Below are 21751 nucleotides of genomic sequence, written 5' to 3'. Positions count from 1 at the left end.
TCTGTTTTTTTTTTCCCCTGACACGTGGAATCATCCTGCCAGGCTTTTCACTCTTTCTGTTGCTTTCCATGCTGACTAGCTGCTGTGTGTGTGTCTCTCCTGCTGCGTCTGTGTCCGCCAACAATAGCAAAGTGCTGATGCTGCTGTGGTTGTTGTAAACACCCAGCATCCAGAGCGCTCCACCGGCCTCCCGTTCAGCCCCTCTCCTCCAGCCTGCTGGATAAGGACAAATTAAACATCTCAAAAAGCCGTAACAGAATTAAACTACGGGACACGTATGAGCCTCTGTGTGTGTGTAATGGTGAATCCCCCCTTTTACATGGAATGAAACTCTCACTGAGTATTGTGTGTGTGTGTGTGTGTGTGTGTGTGTGTGTGTGTGTGTGTGTGTGTGTGTGTGTGTGTGTGTGTGTGTGTGTGTGTGTGTGTGTGTGTGTGTGTGTGTGTGTGTGCGTGCGTGCGTGCTTCAGCTTATTGTGCTGGCTGGTAATGAGAGCTGCTTGGCTTGTGCTGCTACCATTGCCAGGCCTGTTTGCTTAGGTGCTGCTGCTCTGCTGGCCGTGTGTATTTACATACATGTGTAGGCGTGTGTGTGTGTATGCCACTATTTGTTCAGCTTTGCCTGCTTTCTCAAGGTTGCCTCATTGCAGCTAGGAGAGAAGTATAATAGTTGTGTGTGTGTGTGTGTGTTTTCCTGAGGGAATAGAATCTAGAGTAAACACATGTGTCCGTCTCTTTCTAAGGTGGAGCTGAATGAATGAATGAAGAGACGGTGATATTGACAAGCTCGCCGCCCGCCACAGTGTGTGTGTGTGTGTGTGTGTGTGTGTGTGTGTGTGTGTGGCATGAAGAGAAGTGAGACAGATCTGAGTAGCTTGGAAACAGTTCTCTTCTTTGCTTCAGCAGCAACACTTGTCAGTCCTGATGCCTGGGGGCTGGAGTTCAGCTGGTGCAGGACCAGCAGCAACAGGCCATCCAGCCCTACTTGCTGTGTCAGCATCTTAGGGTGGCTCCTCTTAGTGAACGTAGCACAGATGTTGCCGTGCCAGTGACTTGGACTCTGTCTGCTTTTAACAAGAACAAATGACAACATTGGTAATAAAAGCATGTTTTGAACCTTCCAAGTACACAATCAAAGGTTTCTTTAGCTCACAAAGATGTTTGTCCCTCCTGAATTACTTCCAGTTCCTGTGCTAAAGGTTTCTAGTTTGTGTTTGGCTCTAATCAGAGTGGTCGTGCTTTACTGAGCATCCAGCTGGATAAAGAAGGTTCTATTGATGAGACTCTGGAGAGTTTGTAGTTTTGATCATCATTAGCTTCAAGTGAAATATCTGTGGTTAGCTCTGTCCGCGTTCTGCTAGGGTAAAATAATCTGAGTAGAACCAGAACCAGGATACATTTTGTAGCAAAGAAGGGAATATTTATTCAATCTCCCAAATCTCTCATCAGGGTGACTAAGGACATGAGAGCCAGAGAGAGACGCTGCATCAATCTGCTGTGATGATGTCTCTCTCTCTCTCTAAAGAGACGGGGATAAAGGGTCTTTTCTCTGTTCCCCATGCCAGGCAACTCCCAGCGGCCTCTCTGTTGACACAGCCGCCACAATGGCAGCTAAAGGCCTCCCAATGCCTCCCATTATGAGGCTAACCCCGGGCCCAGCCGCTGCGCTGCAGGGTTATCCAGTGCAGGCCAGCCGGCATTGGCCAAAGCCCCCTTGAATATTAGCCTGCATATATAAGACTACCCCCGCCCCCGGCTGCATTGTTCAGCGTTATTCTTCCCCCACAATGGGACATCACACTTTGGAAGTAATTTTTAAAAAGGGGAAGCCAATCAAAAATAATGGCACTTATTGTTTCTCTTTTGACACACATTGCTGAGCGGCCTGCCCCTCCCTCCACTGTGGCTTTCTCTGCCGGTGAAGCCCTAAACCCTGGGGTTCATTCACGTCTATTATACGGACAAATTAAATAAAACCCAGTATGGGTTGGAGGGGAGCAGAGAGCCATGCAGACCATCGACAGTGGCGTTGAGAGGGAGTGGGAGGAACGCCATGTAGGGGACAGAGAGCAGTCTGAGGAGGAATAGATGCAAGACAGTCAGAGGAGGCTTGAGGAAGACTTACTGTACCGCGGGATGTCAGCAGGTAGCGCGGCGGCTGACTTCTGCAGGAGTCAGACGAAACATGTGATGACTGGCAGGGACCGTGAGTGGAGAGTAAATGAAACTATAAGAACACTCACTTGCCTTGTCGCGGATTAACAGAAGAATAAGCCCACTGCTCTTCCCCATGGAGAGATGGAGGCCTGCTGAACGGAGCAAAGGTACGTCGCTACCTCTGACACAGGGAGGGAGGGAGGGCCTTTCCCAGGCATGGAGGTGTGTGTGCCCTGTGTGTGTTGAGGTCCACTAGTTCGTGATCAGCTGTATTTACCGGTCATGTTGCTGCTGATAAATGCCAGAAATGGCTCTGTGTAACCGTTCGCTCGGCTGCCGGTGGAAAAGTAAATGAAATGAGTTCTTTGACTGTTAAAATTGGGATGCAGAAAGACATTCACGACAAAAGATGGGAAAATAACACGACTGCGTGGAGTTGAAGCAGGAGGAGGGTTCTCTGGAGCTGCTGTCTATGTTGAATTTGCAGGCAGTCGTTTGGTTAGCTGGTGTTGCAGACGGCTGCAGCTAGCTTGGACATACACACGCGCTGTCTTGATTCTGGATCGTTGGAGTCCAACTGCAGTCTGAGGAGTCTTTGGAGCTCACAGCACTGCAGTGGCACTGATGCAGGAACGGCTGGTTCAAATCCTCAAGCGCACACCGTATTTACCTGTGACCCCTCAGTGCAGGTCAGGAGTGGATCTCAGCTCTGTCATAGAACACCTGTAAATCTCCTTCTGATGTCATGTTGATGAGTATTGTTATGGCCGTGCACGTTGGTTACAGTGGCATTAGACAAAGCTGCATGAAATCCCTCATCTCTGAAGGAACAAGAGAAAGGCAGATGTGAGGATGGGCAGGGAGGAAGAAGAAAAGGTTGCTGATGGGGAGGAGGAAAGGGCAGGTGGAGGAGAGCTGCTCTTTAGGAGCTTTGAAAGCAGCAGGTCCTGTCTGGGAGCTTGACCCCATTTAGGACCAGCGAGGGACCCCGAGAGGAACTGAGAGACAGACTCCTTAGCCCTGCACTTAAAGGCCCTCCACAGGAAGCCCTCATTCTTCTAGGAGCCCGCAACCCCCCACAGACTCCAGGAAAAGAGAAGAAAAAAAAAAGTGGAAAAAGCCCTCATTTAGGATGAGTGGATGAGGGAGGGAGAGGACTCCCATCATGCTCTTGGGTAAGTGGGGGTCCGGATATCAAAGCAACCCCTGCCAGTGAGGGAGAGAAATGTCAGCAAGAATGAAAGGGTTAGTGTTTTTTCTCACTGTATTTGTATACTGATTTATGCAAAGCTTGTCTTCCACCACTGTTCCCTTTACTGACTAAATATTGGACACACACACACACACACCGTACTTATGCTACAGTGATGCAACAGCTGATAGAATTACCTTAACGTGCACATATGGATAGACAGAGCTATAGATATAGTGTAACATGTATCTAGTACAGGTGGTTTTACTACATTTACCTTTGTACAATACAAGTTGCATGCATCTACATATATAGATATATATTTACATATATTATATACGAGAGAGACACACACACACAAGTGTGTATCTGATATCTAGAAGAATATTGACATCTTTATTTAGAAGGGTACCTAGATTCCTATCCAAGATATCCATCTTTCTGGATACAGGTACAGGTTTTCCAGATATCCAAGGAGGTATTTATAACTAGAAAATGAATATATATCAAAATACACATATATAGAAAATATATTTCTTTATTTCTTTCAAATGATAGGAATTTAGAAAATTAGTCCAGTTTATATCTTTGTAGATCAATGTACTAATAGATATTAATCTAGATCAAGACAGCTCTGTCTAGATAGATATATTTCCAGTCAGATGTTGTTTTCTTCTTTTACGTAACAGTGCCGAAAGATGTGTGTGTGTGTGTCACATCTAGAAAACACTTTAGATATTTCCTTTTCTAGATATATTTATAGAGATATAGATGTATATATCTCTCCATATACAGTCGTCCTCAAAATTCTTCATTCCCTTGCTAATTCTTGTGATTTTTTTCATTTCGTGATGAAATAAATGCACGTTTTCAAATTTGCGTTTCAGCTTCATGTGACCAACAATATAAAATGAAAGAAAACAATTATTTCTGGGGTATTTTATTGATGGAGTCCAAAAAAATGCCATGTTCAAAATCATTCATACCCTCGTCCTTCGTCTTTATCTCATAGTCAATAGCATGGCCTTTATTCTTGATGACTGCTTCCGGACGTCTCTTGTACGTGTCCACAAGCTTCTTGCACGTCTCCTGTGGGAGGTTGGCCCACTCTTCCTTGGCGAATGCCTCAAGCTGGGTCAGGTTGGTTGGTTTCCTCGCCATCACTCTGGTGTTCGAGTGATGCCACAAATTCTCAATGGGATTGAGGTCAGGACATTGATGTTATTGTCCCTGAACCATTTCTTCACCACCTTGGCAGTGTGTTAGGATCATTGTCTTGTTGGTCCATCCAGTTTTGGCTAAGCTGGAGTTTCACAGCAGATGATGGTACCGTGGACCTTGACGAGATTCCCTGTGCTACTGGAAGAGGAACATCCCATAGCATCGTGCTTCCACCACCATACTTGACAGTGGGCAGTGTTCTTTGGTCTACAGGCTTCTCCTTTCTTCCTCCAGACATATTGAGTATCCATGTGGACAAATAACTGCAGCTTTGTCTCATCAGACCACAGGATTGTTGACCAAAAGCTGGGATCTTGCTTCAGAGGACCTCTACAAAAGGCCAGGCGAGCTACCAGATGTTTTTTCCTGAGCAGCGGCGTCTTCTGAGGTTTACGTCCATGGAGACCTCCTCTGTGCAAACTCACTCAATGGTGGACCGTGACACCTTTGTCCCTGTCTGCTCAAGTCTTTGAATTAGGGCCTTGGTTGTGGTCCGTGGGTTGGTGTTGATCTCTCGGCAGATTTTCCTGGCAACTTTGGTGGACACCTTCTGCTTTCAGCCACGCCCACTGAGGTTTTTGACAGCGTTGAAGCTCTTGTGCTTGTTGATGCTCTGGACGGTTGAAACAGGGACACCATACTGCTTGGAAATGGCCTTGTAACCCTTTCCTTCACTGTGAGTACGAACATGATGCTGACGTAGGTCCTCACTGAGCTCCTTCTTCTTTCTTTCTATCTCTATCTATCTGTCTCTCTCTCTTTATCTATCTATGTCTTTATATCTCTCTTTGTCTATCTTTATCTCTCTCTATCTTTACCTATCTATATCTCTCACCTATCTCTCTCTCTATCTATCTATGTCTTTATATCTCTCTTTGTCTATCTCTCTCTATATCTCTCTCTCTGTCTCTATCTATCTCTATCATCTACCTCTGTCTCTATCTTTACCTATATATCTCTCTCTCTGTCTCTATCTATCAAAATCTCTGTCTCTGTCTATCTCTATCTATCATCTCTCTGTCTCTATATCTCTCTCTCTGTCTCTATCTATCATCTCTCTGTCTCTATCTTTACCTATATATCTATCTCTCTCTCTGTCTCTATCTATCTCTACCTATATATCTATCTCTCTCTCTATCTATATCTCCCTTTCTCTCTCTGTCTATCTATCTCTCTATCTTTATCTATATATCTCTTTCTCTCTCTCTATCTCCCTTTATCTCTCTCTGTCTCTATCTCTACCTATATGTCTCTCTCTATCTATCTTTATCTATATCTCCCTCTATCTCTATCTACCTTTATCTCTCTCTGTCTCTATCTATATCTCCCTTTATCTCTCTCTGTCTCTATCTATATCTCCCTTTATCTCTCTCTGTCTCTATCTCTACCTATATGTCTCTCTCTATCAAAATCTGTCTATCTATCTTTATCTCTATCAAAATCTCTCTGTCTGTATCTGTCTCTATCTATATCTCCCTTTATCTCTCTCTGTCTCTATCTATATCTCCCTTTATCTCTCTCTGTCTCTATCTATATCTACCTTTATCTCTCTCTGTCTCTATCTATATCTCCCTTTATCTCTCTCTGTCTCTATCTCTACCTATATGTCTCTCTCTATCAAAATCTGTCTATCTATCTTTATCTCTATCAAAATCTCTCTGTCTGTATCTGTCTCTATCTATATCTCCCTTTATCTCTCTCTGTCTCTATCTATATCTCCCTTTATCTCTCTCTGTCTCTATCTATATCTACCTTTATCTCTCTCTGTCTCTATCTATATCTCCCTTTATCTCTCTCTGTCTCTATCTATATCTCCCTTTATCTCTCTCTGTCTCTATCTATATCTCCCTTTATCTCTCTCTGTCTCTATCTATATCTCCCTTTATCTCTCTCTGTCTCTATCTCTACCTATATGTCTCTCTCTATCAAAATCTGTCTATCTATCTTTATCTCTATCAAAATCTCTCTGTCTGTATCTGTCTCTATCTATATCTCCCTTTATCTCTCTCTGTCTCTATCTATATCTCCCTTTATCTCTCTCTGTCTCTATCTATATCTCCCTTTATCTCTCTCTGTCTCTATCTATATCTCCCTTTATCTCTCTCTGTCTCTATCTATATCTCCCTTTATCTCTCTCTGTCTCTATCTCTACCTATATGTCTCTCTCTATCAAAATCTGTCTATCTATCTTTATCTCTATCAAAATCTCTCTGTCTGTATCTGTCTCTATCTATATCTCTCTCTGTCTCTACCTATCTGTATCTCTATCTCTCACCTATCTATCTCTCTCTGTCTCTATTTATATCTCTTTCTCTCTATCTCTCTGTCTATATATCTCTCTATCTATCTTTATCTCTATCAAAATCTCTCTCTCTACCTATATATCTATCTCTCTCGATCAAAATCTCTCTGTCTGTATCTATCTATCTATCTTTATCTACATATCTCTACCTATATATCTCTCACCTATCTCTCTCTCTATCAAAATCTCTGTCTCTCTCTCTATATATATATCTATCTATCTCTCTTTCTATCTGTCCCTATCTCTATCAAAATCTCTCTCTCTCTGTGTCTATCTTTATATCTCTGTCTCTAACTATCATCTACCTCTGTCTCTATCTTTACCTATATATCTCTCTCTCTGTCTCTGTCTATCTATCTCTATCTATCAAAATCTCTGTCTCTATCTATCTCTATCTGTCTCTATCTTTACCTATATATCTATCTCCACCTATATCTCCCTCAGTCTCTATCTCTACCTATATGTCTCTCTCTATCTATCTTTATCTATATCTCCCTTTATCTCTCTCTGTCTCTATCTCTACCTATATGTCTCTCTCTATCTATCTTTATATCTCTATCAAAATCTCTGTCGATCTATCTCTACCTATATCTCTCTTTCTATCAAAATCTGTCTCTCTCTCTCTATCTATCTTTATCTCTATCAAAATCTCTGTCTGTATCTGTCTCTATCTATATCTCCCTTTATCTCTCTCTGTCTCTACCTATCTGTCTATCTCTATCTCTCACCTATCTATCTCTGTCTCTATTTATATCTCTTTCTCTCTATCAAAATCTCTGTCTCTCTCTCTCTCTATCTATATATATATATATCTATCTCTCTTTCTCTCTGTCTATCTATCTGTCTCTATCTCTCACCTATCTCTATCAAAATCTCTCTCTCTGTGTCTCTTTATATCTCTGTCTCTATCTTTACCTATATATCTCTCTCTCTGTCTCTAGCTATCTACATATATCAAAGTTGATTGATATCTACAAATATCTTTCTTGATCACTATATCTAGAAAATTTTCCATACATTTCCTTTTCTAGATATCCAACTACATATTTCTCTCCATCTATCTCTCTCTAGAGAGAGAGTAATATCTAGATATCTAGAAAAGGAAATGTCTAAAAGATTTTTCCTAGATGTGTTGATCTAGAAAGGTGTTATACAAAAATACCTTACTAGAAAACTAGTTAATATCTATTGAGATCTAGACGTCTAGAAAGATACATACCTAGAGAAATGTCTCTCCAGATATGTCATTTTAGATCGATACCTATCAGTGTACCCTGGACAGTTTGAAAATAGACATCTAGAAAGACAACAGAGGGATCATCTCCATCTGTAGATATCTCTTTCTAGACAGACGCCGTGTTCTAGTGATGTTGTTAAGCTCCAACCCTGAGAGGACAGTTGGGTTCCATTGAGCTTTGATTACAAAACCTTGACAGAATTGGACAATAAAAGCAGAGTTAACCCTTAATAGGATCCCCGTCTCCTTTATAGCGCTCCTGGTATGTGAGTTCCTCCAAGGGCCCGGGCGCATGCAGTGAGTCAGCTGTGGATGTAGAGAGAGATTTATTCATGTCAGCACTCCTGGGAGTAAAGAATAAAAGCTGAGCCAGCAACAGATAATAAGAGAAAGGTCATCAAACCACCTGTTCAACCAACACAAACATGTCTGGCTCTACCAACTATGTAGCCATCAGCAGCTTGACTTGTTAGCTGGATAGCTAAAGAATCCTTGCACTGATTTTGATGAGACTTGGTCCGAACATACAAAAGGCTTTTTGCATTCCTGTGTTGACGGATCTCCCTCTGAGCTTCTCTCAGCTGGGTTAAATCAGCAGTGGTGGTGGCGGAGTGGGATTAGCCCTTCACAACCACACACACAAGCTCCACACACCCCGACGCAGCTCGCTCATTGACAGTCAGCTGTTTTCTCTGCTGTGTTGTGCAAAATGCAGGAATGCTTCGTGTGAGTGTGAGACTGATGCATGCGCTTCACGCAGATTTCCAACATTAGCTTCTGGTTCACAGATCAAATGTCCGCACAGAACCAGAAGCTGGTTGTCATGTGTTTGGCTGAACCCTGTCCATCTCTGGAGTCAGTGTTGATTCTTGTTCAAGTTCGTCTGTTGGGAGGGAAGTGAATGAACACGCCGATCATTTCCGTGTGTGTGAGTCTGCATTGGCTTGAACTGGCTCTGGACCCTCAGAGGGACTATCATTGCTGGTAATCCTCTTCATGGTCGACTAATCTGTTTTCACTGGGGTCACTCCATCCCACCTCTCTCTCCCTCCCTCCCTCCCTCCTTCTCTCCCTCTCTCCTTGCTTCATTCTATCAAGGTTACTTCATTCTTCCTTTAATAACACTTATCTTATTAGTCAGAGAATCAAGGCTTTCATGTTTACCTCCATTTGAAAATCAAACTCATATTGTGAGTCAGGAATTGTCCTACCTTCATCTTCTCTCCTCTCTTCACCTGAACATCAGGAAATTGCCTCTCCTGAAACAACAAAAATACAATTTTGGTTTTTTTTGCCAGGATTGTAACTAAAAATGACTCAACTCACTTGTCAAACTGATCAATAAAGAGTGGAAAATGTCTGAAATAACGCATGGGTGTGAATACTTGTTCTGCTAGCAGTCTAAACCAAATATGAGTGACTTTATAACTTCACAAATTATTTCATGCCACGTTTGTGTACCTGCAAGGAACCAGGAGCAACTAATCAATGCAACTTAGAGGATCAAAATAAAGTGATCTTTCAACTTTACAGACTGAGTCTACATCAGTGGTTAAAACAAAATACAGCTCTTCACCTCCACTGTTGCTGGAAATTAAGAGTTTATTAAACATGACTACATGAAATGATAGAAGTAAAAAAATACTCTTCAAGTACAGTCCAGGCGTCTGTAACTGTTGTATCTCCGATGACATCTCGTCTTTCCAACACTTTCAGCAAATCTGACTGGACGTTTGGGAGAATTGATGACAACAATTGTATTGTTTTTCAATGACAAGTCTCGTCCAGAGATGTTGAAGAGTGGATGCGTTCACTTTGGAATCCCTGATCACCTGATGCTCATTGACTCAATCCTGCTAACAGAAGCCAGCTTTGACTTTTGAAACCAAGTTTGCGTCCAAGCTGCCACGCCTGGTTAGCTAAGAGTGAAATAAATGTAAAAATATCAGTGCTGTGGTTTAAGGTACAGGAATGGTTTGCTGCTTTGTGGAAATAAACTTTCATCAAGTACAGAAACTTAGAAACATGATTGGTTCAGGCTAAATCCACCAACGGGAGTCCAGCAAAACAAACCCATCCTTTTCACCTGTAATCTTAATGCTCTTAATAACATCAGAAAAGTAAACCTATATTTATTCACGTCATATTCTCTTCAGTTAATGAAAGTCACTAAAACTGCCACCTACTGGTTTTACACCAGCAACTGCAGGTTTTTACACACAGTATCACCTAATCACGGGTCTTAGCCTCGACTGTGCACTTGCCGCTAAATGAATTCCTATTTTTTCCCGTGTCCCTTCGCGTACATCGAGGGCATGACAGGGACTCTAAATGTTCATCTGATGGCACCTGCAGCTTTAGCTAAAGTCAGGCTCGCTGTCTGTAGCCTCAACTGGCCCAAAACCAGAGAAACCAGCGCATAAACCTGCAGTTTAATATTTGAAAAAACAATCATTAATCCTGAAATAGGTGAAACATTCAAAGCCATATCCTTCTCTTTACCAGGCCTTCATCTTTACCTCCACGCACACACAGAGCCTAATCATATTTCTTCCTATCTAGAAGCAATCAGTGATAGTGTTGGCTGCTCCTGAGCGCCTTGACAATACTGGCGGAGAGGGAGGCCGCACATGCTCTAATTAAATTAAATGTGTGTGTGAGACAAGGGTTGGGGGTGGGGGGCACAAATAAAATGTAGCTGCAGCAGATGGAAGAATGATTGAAAACAAAGGTTTGATGTGAGGAGCTCCAAGTATTAAAGGTCAAGGTGAGATGCTGCATTTCAGACTAAGAACATTGCTGTTGCTGTGTTTGAAGCTCATCGCCGACGCTCAGCCATGAGCATTTCTCTGTCGGCCGTCTTACGATCAGATTCATCTCTATCATGAGTCGCAGTTTCTTTAGGCCACACACCCGCTAGCAAGGCTCTGTTCATGATGGACCCCGAATATTCATTAGGCATCAATCAAAGGACAAGGTGTGATGATTAAAGGATGAGTGTGAATGTGTCACGGTGGTCGCTGCACTCGGCTCCTTCACTGCGACACTGGAAAATGGAGGATGTTTGTGGACGGCTGCAACTGGTGAATTTATTCACATTCTCTCTCCCTACTTAAAAGAAAAAACATTGTAAGACATTGAAATAAATAAAGTACATGGTTTACAGCTGTATCATGGTATTTTTTGCAGTAAATAGTACTTTCTTTTAGACAAAAGTCACATTAGTGTTCAGTTTTAAGAGCTGTGCTAATAAAAACAATGAGACTTAATCTAGAATATGATCTACTACTAACTAATGAAGCTAACAAAATGACAGTGAAAAACATCAATGCTTAAGGGATTCATTGGAAAAGCATGTAAAAAGACCTTCAACAGCCAGAGATTGACACTACGACCTGCCACAGCCCTGGGTTCCACATACAGTACATACATACAAGAGCAAGCTCTGTGTGTGTGTGTGTGTGTTCTCTGCTCTGTTAGTGCGGCTGAACTCCAGTAGAGTTGACAGCTTGCTATGACAGAGAGCCTTAAACAAACTCACTGGGTCGGCTGCTGCACAGAAGAAATGCCTTTGATTCTATTAGGCCTGTGTGTGTGTGTGTGTGTGAGTTTGAGAGACCTAATAGCAGGGCGAAGATGTTAATCACCTGGCAACTACTGGGTGTTTCTGATCTTCTGCTCAGAGAACTTTGATATATTTCACGTAGAATTATCTCTAATATCAGCTGTTTTTGTCAGCAGTCACTTGAAAAGGTATTTTTACCGTCTTCTTAAACTTTATGCCAATATTTCAGTTGACACTTAAACCGGTGACAAGTTTAAAATGTCACATGAATTGCCTTGATAGAGAGAGGAGAGCAGGTGCTCAGTTAGCATGCAGCTAACCTACTGGCTCCCCGTATCTCTGTTATTATCTGGAAAATGCCTTCATGACTGTCCTGAGATGTCAGGAGCAGCAGGGCGGCAGCCTGCTTTCCAGCACCGTCCTGTTGGACCCAACAATGCCGCTACACTCAGCTCTGGGTATTTCCAGGTCAAACGCTGTTGAAAATCTACAACTTGTTAGCGACAGCGCACAAATGGCGTTTTTACACGAGCACCACTCAGTGTAGCTTTGGCCCGTGGTGGAGGGGTGAGCTCACATGTTTTCAATTGTTAACAAACATGCTAGCACAGCCATCGTGTCCTGTATCTCAGGGACACTTCAGTCTGACCGTAAGGCTTCCTGCAGTGTACTGCTGGCCCCGGGTCAAAGCCTCTAAGGCTCGGGAACCTCGACGTACTGTAAACTGGGAGCGCGTTCACTTCACAAGTGATAAAATACGTATTTGACCATGTTGCCGAGTCGCGGTTTCAAGTAAAATGGGTTGAAGTTGTATGTGAATGGTGAAGGTCTTATTTTTAAAAATCCAGTCATTTGTCGGTGCTGGTGAACTACATGAGGTTTGACTGACGGTTGTATTGTCCCATTCATACAAATTAAATTGGCAAAACATTGGGAACAGCTCCCACTATACACCTGCACAGATCAACGGCACCAAACTACAACCTCCAAAGTGAGAGTTAAAGTGATTAAATCATCTCTCAAAGAGGTTCAGGTGAGAACCCAACACTACTCTCTCACTCAGTAAGGCTGGTTGTCTTATACTCAGTAGGAAACCTGTCAGTGGTTTCAATGCTTTAGCTTATGATGTACTTAGCTTGACGCTAACAGAGCGCTGTAGCCACCAACAGCTAAACTGTCTGAATGTCAGTTTGCAATGTGCCAAGTGCCTAATCTGGTATAATCCACACACACACACACACACATTGATGAGAGCATCAGACAGGAAGGGTTGGCTCTCACTGGGTTCTACAGTCACAAAGAAGTGACACAGTGATGCAAAAACGTCTTTGAGAAGACAAGAAAACTATCTGAGAGCTTTAAAAGGCAAAAACAATTTTTTGGGTGAAGTGTAACTTCAAACGCAGAAATGCTTCTGATACATGAAGAACCGCACAATTATTCAGGCAACTTCATTCACATTTCTAAACCAAAGACTCCAGGAAAAATGAATCGCAGCAGAAATCTGCAGATCAATAAAAATGATTGGATTGTGTTGTTTGCTGTCAGAGTGTTAAAGTTGTAAGTTGTTGTTTTTTTTGTGGTTACAGGAAAGTCTGGTTCCCCAGCTTCCCTTGGAAAGATGATGTCGTCTCCAGAGTGAAGACAGAACTTGCGTGACGTGCGCGTCATCAACAGAGAGGACCAAGTGAAGATAACAGCCTTCCTCAACTGCTACCACAACCACACGTAAAATACCACCAAAGTTGGAGTACTTTTGTTGCTGGAGTGTTGTTCTAGTTGCTTATGAAGTTCCTACATAGCAGGAGGACGCAGGTTTAAATAACTTGATTTTTTTCCAGCGGGAGAGCGGAACCGTCCTCCAATGGAACTGAGCCAACTGTCTGTCCTCTCAAAAAAAAAGGCTTTGATACACTGAACTGAAATAAAGTAACTACATCTTAGCCTGCTGCACACATTTGAGTTCATTTGCCATCTTTAAAAACATCAACACACCTCTTTCCTGCACCGGAGCAACCAACCCAACAGCCACCAGGTAACACTGCATAAAAGTGTTAAATATACCCACAATACTGCTAGCCTGGCTAGGAAGCTACTACGCTGGAGCTCAGTTGCTGTCAGTCAAACACAGACACTTTCATGCAGCAGATGGGATGAAAAGGAGGTTTTATGATATTCCCTCAAATGTTTTTTTCTCGTTAAATAATAAAAAGCAAGTGACAATAAAAAAAACAACTAGCATTATTTGTGACTGCAAAGAGGGATGACTCAATTTCATTTGGTAAATAGTCATTGAAGCAGGAGACGTGGAGATGACGGTGAGGGGGTGGCGTCCCTCTCTGTCAAACAAAGCCAACATGAGTACTAAGACCAACATGTTCTATTAGAAATTAAACCCTGCAATGTCTCTCAGTAGTGGTCAACTGGGTCCTTGATTGACAAAATACTCTGCATTAGCGTAAAATCACTGGCTGGCTCATGTGTCACTGCTGTGATGTGGTTTCCACCTCAAAGACGGATGCCGCCGTTGCCAGCTCTAGAATCTGTTTCTGTGTTGGAAGCACAGACGCTAAACAGATCATACAAGCCACTTAGCAGCACTATAGCCAACTGCTACAAGGCAGCGAGAGGAAAATCCAGCGTGCCAACAGTTTACCAGCTCGCTGAGAGGCGGGCAGCACCTGACAGATGCCACTTGGGAGCGTAATCCCAGAGGGTTGAAGAGATCCTCCACATGACAGCAAGAGGCTGGAATGATTGGAAGAACCCATCTCCCTCCAGATCACCAGTAAATACGTAGCACCACATTTAACTGACACACCAGGCTGTAGACACACAGACGTGTTTGATCACACTGGTAAAAACTCTTACAGCTGGTTTCCTAAACTGGCTCAGACACTCTTGAGGACTGAAAAAAAATCAAGGGATCAGGAGCAAAGCACCTTAAACCAGCTCCTCTCAAAGATATTCAAATGAAAAATACTTTGTTGTCATATTGAACCAGTTTTTCCACTTTTCTCAAATCGGCAACTCTGATTAAATTTGCCGGTTTCAAAAAAATGGGTTTTACAACCACTTTTTTGAAACCGGCAAATTTGATCAGTGGTCTTTCAACAAGTAAGCTTTCCGTGCGGTTCAACTACTTTTGTGTTGTAGGTTGCAAGCTGAAACAATCAGAATCCATTTTTTGGAATCGAACTGTTGGAACTGGGTACAGTACCACTTCCGGCCACAATGTTGGAGAGAATGAGCAAGTGGCGCTGTTTGGAGAGTAGTGAGGCTGGACGGGGGGGAGAACGTGGAACGGGACAGTGCTGAAGGGGGGGGGGGTAAGATGCTAATTGGTATAAAGAGCACTTCAATAATAATTTAATTAATTACTGATTATTATTATGATTGAGGATATGTTAAACTACTCAAAAACCGTTGAACTGAAAGTAATAAAAATCTACCATTAATTTGACATGGATTTTTAAGAAGTGCACCGTCCCTCAGACCAACGCAGACTTAATAAAATCAAACCTCTCAGGAATATCACTGCACTTTGGAAGGGTTTTTTCTTGAAGCTTCTGATGAGAGCAGGGGTGCGATGATCCGCGGGCCTGCAGCTCCACATATTATTATTATTATTATTTAAAAATGTGTTATTAGGGAGAGCAGGTCTGTCTAACGCGCACTACATGATTACAGTAGTTGTGTTGGAGGGGTTAAATCTGCCTCGCAGCGCTGGTGAAACAAACAAAAGGGGCGCTTTGAATGGCACGTGCTCCGGGCGTCAGTCACCTGTTTCCTAGCAACGGGCACAACAACAAAAAAAATGCACCTGTGGCTCTGACGACGAGACTGTAGGTCGCCAAAAAATAAAATAAAAAAGTAATATAATAAACGGGTGATAGTTTAGAATCCAGGCTTTATATTCCATTTTTTAAATCAGTTACAAGGTTAAAAAAATGTGCGCAATATAATTAAAGTTATTCAGCTCAGCTAATTGTGTTATAAGCTCCGAAATTAGCTGTAAAATTAAGCTGTCAATTATGAGATTATTCATGATTAGTTTTTTTTAAACTCATTGTTTTACAGACCTCAGCTCCATTGCTTATTAGTAACTGATAATTAGCCGTAAAATAAATATTAAACGAGATTATTATATTATTGTTATTATTATTATTTCAAATTTATGTTGTAGAATGTTTTCGGTTGCTCCAGTAGGAAATGTCTTTATCTAAGTTTTATTTACTGCCGCGGGATTTTTGTCACAGTGAAATATTGTAATTTGTCCACAGACGCGCATAATTATTTGATTTTTAAGTGTTTACATACTGGGTGTTTTGAAGCCACGCACACACACACGCACACACACACACACACACACACACACACACACACAAAACAGATGACAGAGGGAGTACATTTTAGGTCTCGCGCTCCGACGTCACCAGAACCTCGAGCCCCTGCATGCAAATCACGTTTGCGCTCGAGCCTCTCCATTGGCCGTCTCTCGCTCATTTAGCTGCTGTCAGAGCGCGCGGCCCGGGCACGCTCCGGTAACTTTTCCCAGTTCCAGCTGCAACCAAAGTCCCGCTCAAACAACCGGCTTCTGTTCTGCTCGACTCCCGCGGATGACAGGAAAAAAAGAGAAAAGGGGAAGTAAGGAGCAAGTTTTCCTCCGAGGATTTGATCCCCAGACCTCCATCTTCCTCCCCCTGCTCCTCCTCCTCCTCCTCGTCCTGTGTGTGTCACTCCTCATCGCTCTCTTCCCCGGAGCTTCAGCCTGAATGTCCCCCAGTGTTTGAGCGAGCAGCGGTGTTCTCCCCAGACCAGGTGAATGTACAGCATCATGATGGAAACGGACTTGCATTCCCCCGTGGGGCCCCAGACCAACCCATCCAACCCGGGGGGACACGCGGGAGGAGGCGGGGGGCCCGGCGGCAAAGTCCCCCAGGAGAGGATCAAGAGACCCATGAACGCCTTCATGGTCTGGTCCCGGGGCCAGCGGCGGAAAATGGCCCAGGAGAACCCAAAGATGCACAACTCGGAGATCAGCAAGCGGCTGGGAGCCGAGTGGAAGGTGATGACCGAGGCGGAGAAGCGACCGTTCATCGACGAGGCGAAGCGGCTCCGGGCCATGCACATGAAGGAGCACCCGGACTACAAGTACCGGCCGCGGAGGAAGACCAAGACGCTGCTGAAGAAGGACAAGTACTCGCTGGCCGGCGGGCTCCTCGGCTCCTCTGCCGGTGTGGGGATGGGGATGGGCGGCGGGCAGCGGCTGGAGAGCCCCGGAGGGGGCCACGCGGGGGCCAACGCGGGCTACGCCACGCACGTGAACGGCTGGGCGAACGGCACGTACTCGGGACAGGTGGCTGCGGCGGCGGCAGCGGCTCACGCTATGATGCAGGAGGCGCAGCTGGCATACACGCAACACCCGGGCACGGGGCCTCACCCGCACCATCCCCATCATCACCCGCACCACCACCCGCACAACCCGCAGCCCGTGCACAGGTACGACATGAGCGCCTTGTCCTACAGCCCCATCTCGAACTCTCAGAGCTACATGAGCGCCTCTCCGCCGGGATACGGCGGGATCACCGGCTACACCCACCAGCACCAAAGCTCCGGTGTGTCCCCGGTGTCCGGAGCGATCGGAGGGACTTTAGGGTCTCTTGTGAAATCTGAGCCAAGCGTGAGCCCCCCTGTGTCCACGGCGCGTGCACCGCCGTGCCCTACGGGGGACCTGCGGGACATGATCAGCATGTACTTGCCGACCGGAGAGGCAGCGGGGGACTCCTCCGTTCAGAGCAGACTGCATGTGCTCCACCCGCAGCACTACCAGAGCGGCGGGGCCCCTCCGGTGAACGGGACGGTTCCTCTGACGCATATTTAAGTCCACGTGTCCTAGAAGGCTCTGAAAACCACAACCAAATATTTAAGTCGTAGATGCGGGCGCAGGCTGCTGGTGAAATGTAAATTATAGGCGGTTATAGCCATAAAAATGCAATCACTTTGAACAAACTTTTTTATTAGGTTGTTCTTTTTTTTCCCCTTTCTTTCAGTGATGGATTTTTTTTTTTGTCTGTCCGAGCTTCAGGAAGCGCATCTGATTTACTTTCGCTCTCAGGAACAGAGCATGCCAAGTTTTGACACGATTTAAATTATAATCCGTGAAGGCTGGTGCGTTTTTAAGGTTATTTTTTACCCCCCCCTCTGACTTTTTCTGTGGAATTAAAGACGCCAGCTGTGTGTTTGAGGCACCCTGAAACCCGTTTAAAGAGGGAGGTGTGTGGAAGATGTGTGTTTAACAAGTTTCCAGGCTGCAATTTAAATTGATTTCCAGTTTTTAATGCTTGTAAAACATGTGAGTCAGTCGGTGTAATTTCAATTTGTTTCTGTTGTTGTAAAATCTTGTAAATTGTGAATAAATAGGTCTACTGAAAAACGCTTTTATGCAATTGTACATAATTAAAAAAAAAAAATATCAAGCCGAATTTCTGGTTTGAAGACCAAACATTTTAAAGATCCGTTTAATTCATTTCGAGGAATGTTGTCTTTCTTTCTTGGGGGAGGTGTTGCGCTGTGCCGGCTTATTTATTTTATGAATTCACCTCCTCTGCTGTTGGCTCTTTATTAAGCCGCACTTTTATTCATTTCAAATATGGCCTTTGATGAGAAAAGCTAACGAGTAACAATCCGGACAAAATGCAGACGGGCTTTTAAAACAGGGTTTTATTCGTTAGTTTAATTTATTATTCGTCTTGTTTCCATTCACCAGTGAATCATTCTGTTTTTGTCCTGATCTTTTTTTTTTTTTTCCCTTTAGAAAAAAAAAACAACAACTTAAAAAATAAAATAAACGGCGTTAACTAACCTGCTTTCCATGCTGGAACATTCACGTCATAGTGAGTAAAACGTTACATCATTTTTATTTTTTTGCGTTTTTGAGAAAAGCATCTTATATTTTTTTTATTTGAGCTATCATTATCCCTAATAATAATAATAATAATAATAATAATAATGATGATAATAACAGTAAAAAATATTGAATATATTTCCAGGCTCTAAGAACATTGAATATTAGCACTGTTTTTGCTCAGTCCAGCTTCAGATTGCAGTGAACACTTGTTGGTTGCTTTTCTCTGCTTCAGGATCCAATTAGAAAAATATTCAACGACATTTAAAAAAAAAAAAAATTTATTTCTATACAACTGTTGTGCTCATTTTAAACGATCCTAATGCTTTAAAACTAAATTACGTTTGGGTTCTGTTCTTTTTTTTTGGTTGGTCTTTCTTAAATGCCAGTCGTGCTAAATAAAGCTGATCAGTGAGGGTTCTATTCCACTTTCTGGAGCCGGGCTGTTTGATGTGCTGGTTTTTGTTGTTACAGGTATAAATGCATGTAAGGTCGTTTTGGTTTGGTTTTTTAAATATGATCACACTTTTCCAACAACCTCCCTCACATCTGTGTTGTCAATCACCTGCTCCCTCCATCTGATCCTAATTGGCTGGATTTTTTTGCCATCATCTTGATCATGTGAAATTCTTCAACTGGCCTCAAATGGGCCTCCTTCAACCCGGGTCTCCACCTGAGTCCCTGTGCTCCTCCAATCTCAGCCTGCTCCTGTCTCCCCCCTCCCCAGCATCCACCACCCACTCCCCCAGCATCCAGCGCCTGCTTTTGTGTGCGTGTGTGCGTGTAACTCCACAGCTTGTTAAATTATTTCCGTCTTTAAATTTGATGGCTGAATCACTGGAGGCCCCCGGGATGGGGAGGAAGGAATGAATGAGCCGAGGAGGCAGAGGGAGAAGGAGACCAGAGGAGGGTTTTTGTGTTGGAGGAGAATGGGGATTAGTCCTGGTGTAAGCCGGGGGCAGCCCGGGGGTCACCCGCAACAAAAAGCCCAGCAAACAACACCCCTGGTTTTATCGGACTAATTCCCACTTGGCCTAAAAAGGAGAGGGCAGCGTGGATGTGCATCATGGAGGCAATAAACTGCTGTTTGAGAGATGTTCAGGTATTTAGAAGTTGAATTTCATGTCAGGTTGCTTACACTTATCAATATTTATTTCATAATCACAGCACAAATACAGGGGTTCAATTTACCTTTGGATTTTTCTTTAAAACATCAGACAAAAAGCTGGTCTAACTAAGAAAATGGGCTCCACTCAAAGCACTATGTCTTTTTTTTTTCCCTCTGATTTGTGGTGGTTGTTAAGACATTCAACCACCGTTCATTTCCTGCTGCATGGCTGATCACAATTAATAAATGTGACTTCTTGTTTTCTCATTCTTTTAGATGATTGTCCGTTACAGTGCCATACATCTCAATGGCTGAGTATTAATCACCACATTGACACTGACCGCTGAAATGGATTAATTTGACGGGTTGTCGCGGACATTTAATGGGTGATTGAGAGGGACTTTGAAAAGACAGGGAAGAGTGTCAGGTAAAAACACAGCCAACAGGAAGAGAGCGATCTCTTATTTTGAAAGGTTAACTGAATCAAGAGGAGGGTTTAGCCATTTTACAGCAAGCAGAGAAAAACGAGTTAAAGGAAGGATCGAGACTATTTAATTACCAGCCATCAGAGGATGAAAAATAGAGTATTGAGGGAATTTATTGCTCCACAAACTCACACCAACAACAATTAGTGCATCTGACCTTCTCTTCAAACTGACACATAACTACTGTGAGGAGCAACCCCGCCCTCAAGATGGGACTCCTGATGTTTCCCTGGTGACACCATCAGGTTCAGACTCTCAGGGGGGACAGAAGAACTTCCCCACATCCAGACAAGAGTGACCATATGTCAAACATGGCCCCGTCTGGCCCCGGACGCTCCATTCACAGCCATGTTTGCAGGTTTTCATCCTCTCCTCATGTTCATTTTGGCACATGCTTGGACACCGCTGCTCTGGCACTTCCAGCTCCATAACCCCCATGCAACCCCCCCCCCCCCCCATCCCGTGTGTTCCCGGTGTCCTAAACGTGGCTAATCGGCGTCAGTTTATCACGCCTCCGCATATTTTCCTCCCTCTCCTCCTATAAAAACCCTCACCTCCGTCGTTGGACCCGGTTCTGTCATGGGAGATTACGGGGGACCGATTGCACAAGACCGAATGTGGCGCGAGGAGATTAGCCGGGACGCCATAGAAAATAGCAACGGGGCCAACGGATTCCTCACGAGGGGGCCTTATCGTGCAATTACACGTTGACACGTTTTAACCATTTTTCAGCCTCTTAATCCGAGGGCCCCCTCCTCCCCTTCCCTCCCCTCCCCTCCCCTTCCAAAAGCAGACCTATTGGTGCTGCGGGAGCCTCGCTGCTCTCTGTCTGACTCCCTCCATCACTCTGCTGCTGCTGCTGCTGGGTGAGAAGTCGGCCTCATTTTGTCTTTTATCAGCTACAGTAAATATTTCAAAACTTTTTAAAGAAGGGACAGAACACAGTTGCTCAGAGTTCTCGCTCGTTCTCTGTGGCCATTTGTAAACTTTCTGAGCTAAATAAGGCGACAAATGTAGAAAGTTTACTTAGTTCATTTGGATATTATTCATTATATCACAATTTTGATTTTGAAATGCTGTATTTATCAGACATATTCATCTTATCATGGCATCTTAAATTTGCATTTGTTCCAGATGATGAAACGTGAAAGCATCGAGGTATCCATCCTGGCGCGGACTTTCAAATTTCATGCCAATCCGGCCCAGAAGTCTGAGAGATAAACCGTTTTAAGACGTCACAAGAGCAGCCGCACCAGACTGAAACTAACATGAATAAAAGAAGGAAAAGCCCTTGTCCTCCTGCTGCTACAGAAAACATTGGTGGACCTCCTCCTATAGGAAACATCTGTCAAACAGCACAGCCACTTAAGCCAACTAGCAAGTATTTCTTAGATATTAAGTTCTAATCACCTTCTTTCACAATGTCTAAAATTTAATAAATCCTTGGCTTGCTCCTGTTTTAGTTCCCGATGATGTAAAAACTGAATCCAAGGCTTCATGTAGACACTGATTTGTTCACCACGCATCAAACGGACTGCATGGTGTGTTGTTCCGCCGTGCCTTTTCAATTCAATTAG

The 21751-nt window shown here is 43.7% G+C and overlaps 1 protein-coding gene and 1 long non-coding RNA gene across 3 annotated transcripts in view; both read left to right on the top strand.

The window, feature by feature from the left end:
- LOC147272546 (uncharacterized) overlaps positions 1 to 21336 on the top strand; it is a 73825-nt gene extending 52489 nt beyond the window's left edge. The window contains exons 3-4 of one of the 2 annotated variants that reach the window (XR_015110284.1): positions 13264 to 13709; positions 21309 to 21336. This is a non-coding gene — a long non-coding RNA (uncharacterized LOC147272546). Of the gene's footprint in view, positions 1 to 13263; positions 14128 to 21308 lie in introns of those variants that run through there. The other variant, XR_015110261.1, reaches the window with a different exon arrangement.
- sox1b (SRY-box transcription factor 1b) lies at positions 16141 to 18654 on the top strand. Its single transcript, XM_086204239.1, has one exon. It carries the CDS (start codon positions 16500 to 16502, stop codon positions 17556 to 17558), a length of 1059 nt encoding a protein of 352 aa, XP_086060365.1. The 5' UTR covers positions 16141 to 16499; the 3' UTR covers positions 17559 to 18654.
- Positions 21337 to 21751: the final 415 nt, after the last annotated feature.

The sequence above is a fragment of the Aulostomus chinensis genome, chromosome 1 (genome assembly GCF_037954235.1).
Source record: "Aulostomus chinensis isolate RoL2024-O1b breed Wild chromosome 1, RoL_Achi_v1.0, whole genome shotgun sequence".
Taxonomy (NCBI): Eukaryota; Metazoa; Chordata; class Actinopteri; order Syngnathiformes; family Aulostomidae; genus Aulostomus; species Aulostomus chinensis.
This window is presented reverse-complemented; position numbering and strand designations above follow the sequence as displayed.

Coding starts and splice junctions, on each gene's coding strand:
- sox1b (XM_086204239.1), top strand. CDS start 16,500: ATGTACAGCATCATGATGGAAACGGACTTGCATTCCCCCGTGGGGCCC.